The sequence below is a fragment of the Penaeus monodon genome, chromosome 22, assembly GCF_015228065.2.
Source record: "Penaeus monodon isolate SGIC_2016 chromosome 22, NSTDA_Pmon_1, whole genome shotgun sequence".
Taxonomy (NCBI): domain Eukaryota; kingdom Metazoa; phylum Arthropoda; class Malacostraca; order Decapoda; family Penaeidae; genus Penaeus; species Penaeus monodon.
The window spans coordinates 17066918-17067158 of NC_051407.1; the positions used below are offsets into that span (position 1 = coordinate 17066918).

General features: G+C 35.7%; 1 protein-coding gene across 1 annotated transcript in view; it reads left to right on the forward strand.

Moving 5' to 3' along the window:
• The window catches only part of LOC119586967 (putative sodium-coupled neutral amino acid transporter 7), an 11037-nt gene that overhangs the window by 6428 nt on the left and 4368 nt on the right, over window positions 1–241 (forward strand). The window contains exon 5 of the mRNA XM_037935705.1: window positions 80–212. Coding sequence (XP_037791633.1) covers window positions 80–212 — 133 coding nt within the window. The remainder of the gene's footprint in view (window positions 1–79; window positions 213–241) is intronic.

Below are 241 nucleotides of genomic sequence, written 5' to 3' on the forward strand. Positions count from 1 at the left end.
AATGTAAGTATAATGTAGAAAAGTAAATATAGAAAACATTGTGAACATACAAGGAATATTTTTTCTTCTCTATCAACAGCTTTTGCCTCATTTATTGGGAAGGATTTCTGCCATTCATGGTACTTAAACCGCAAATTCACCATGACTATTTCGTCACTGTTGCTCGTCTTCCCTTGCTGTTTCAAGCGAATAGATGGACTAAGGTTTATGAGGTATGTGGATTGTGCTTGTTCTTTCACAC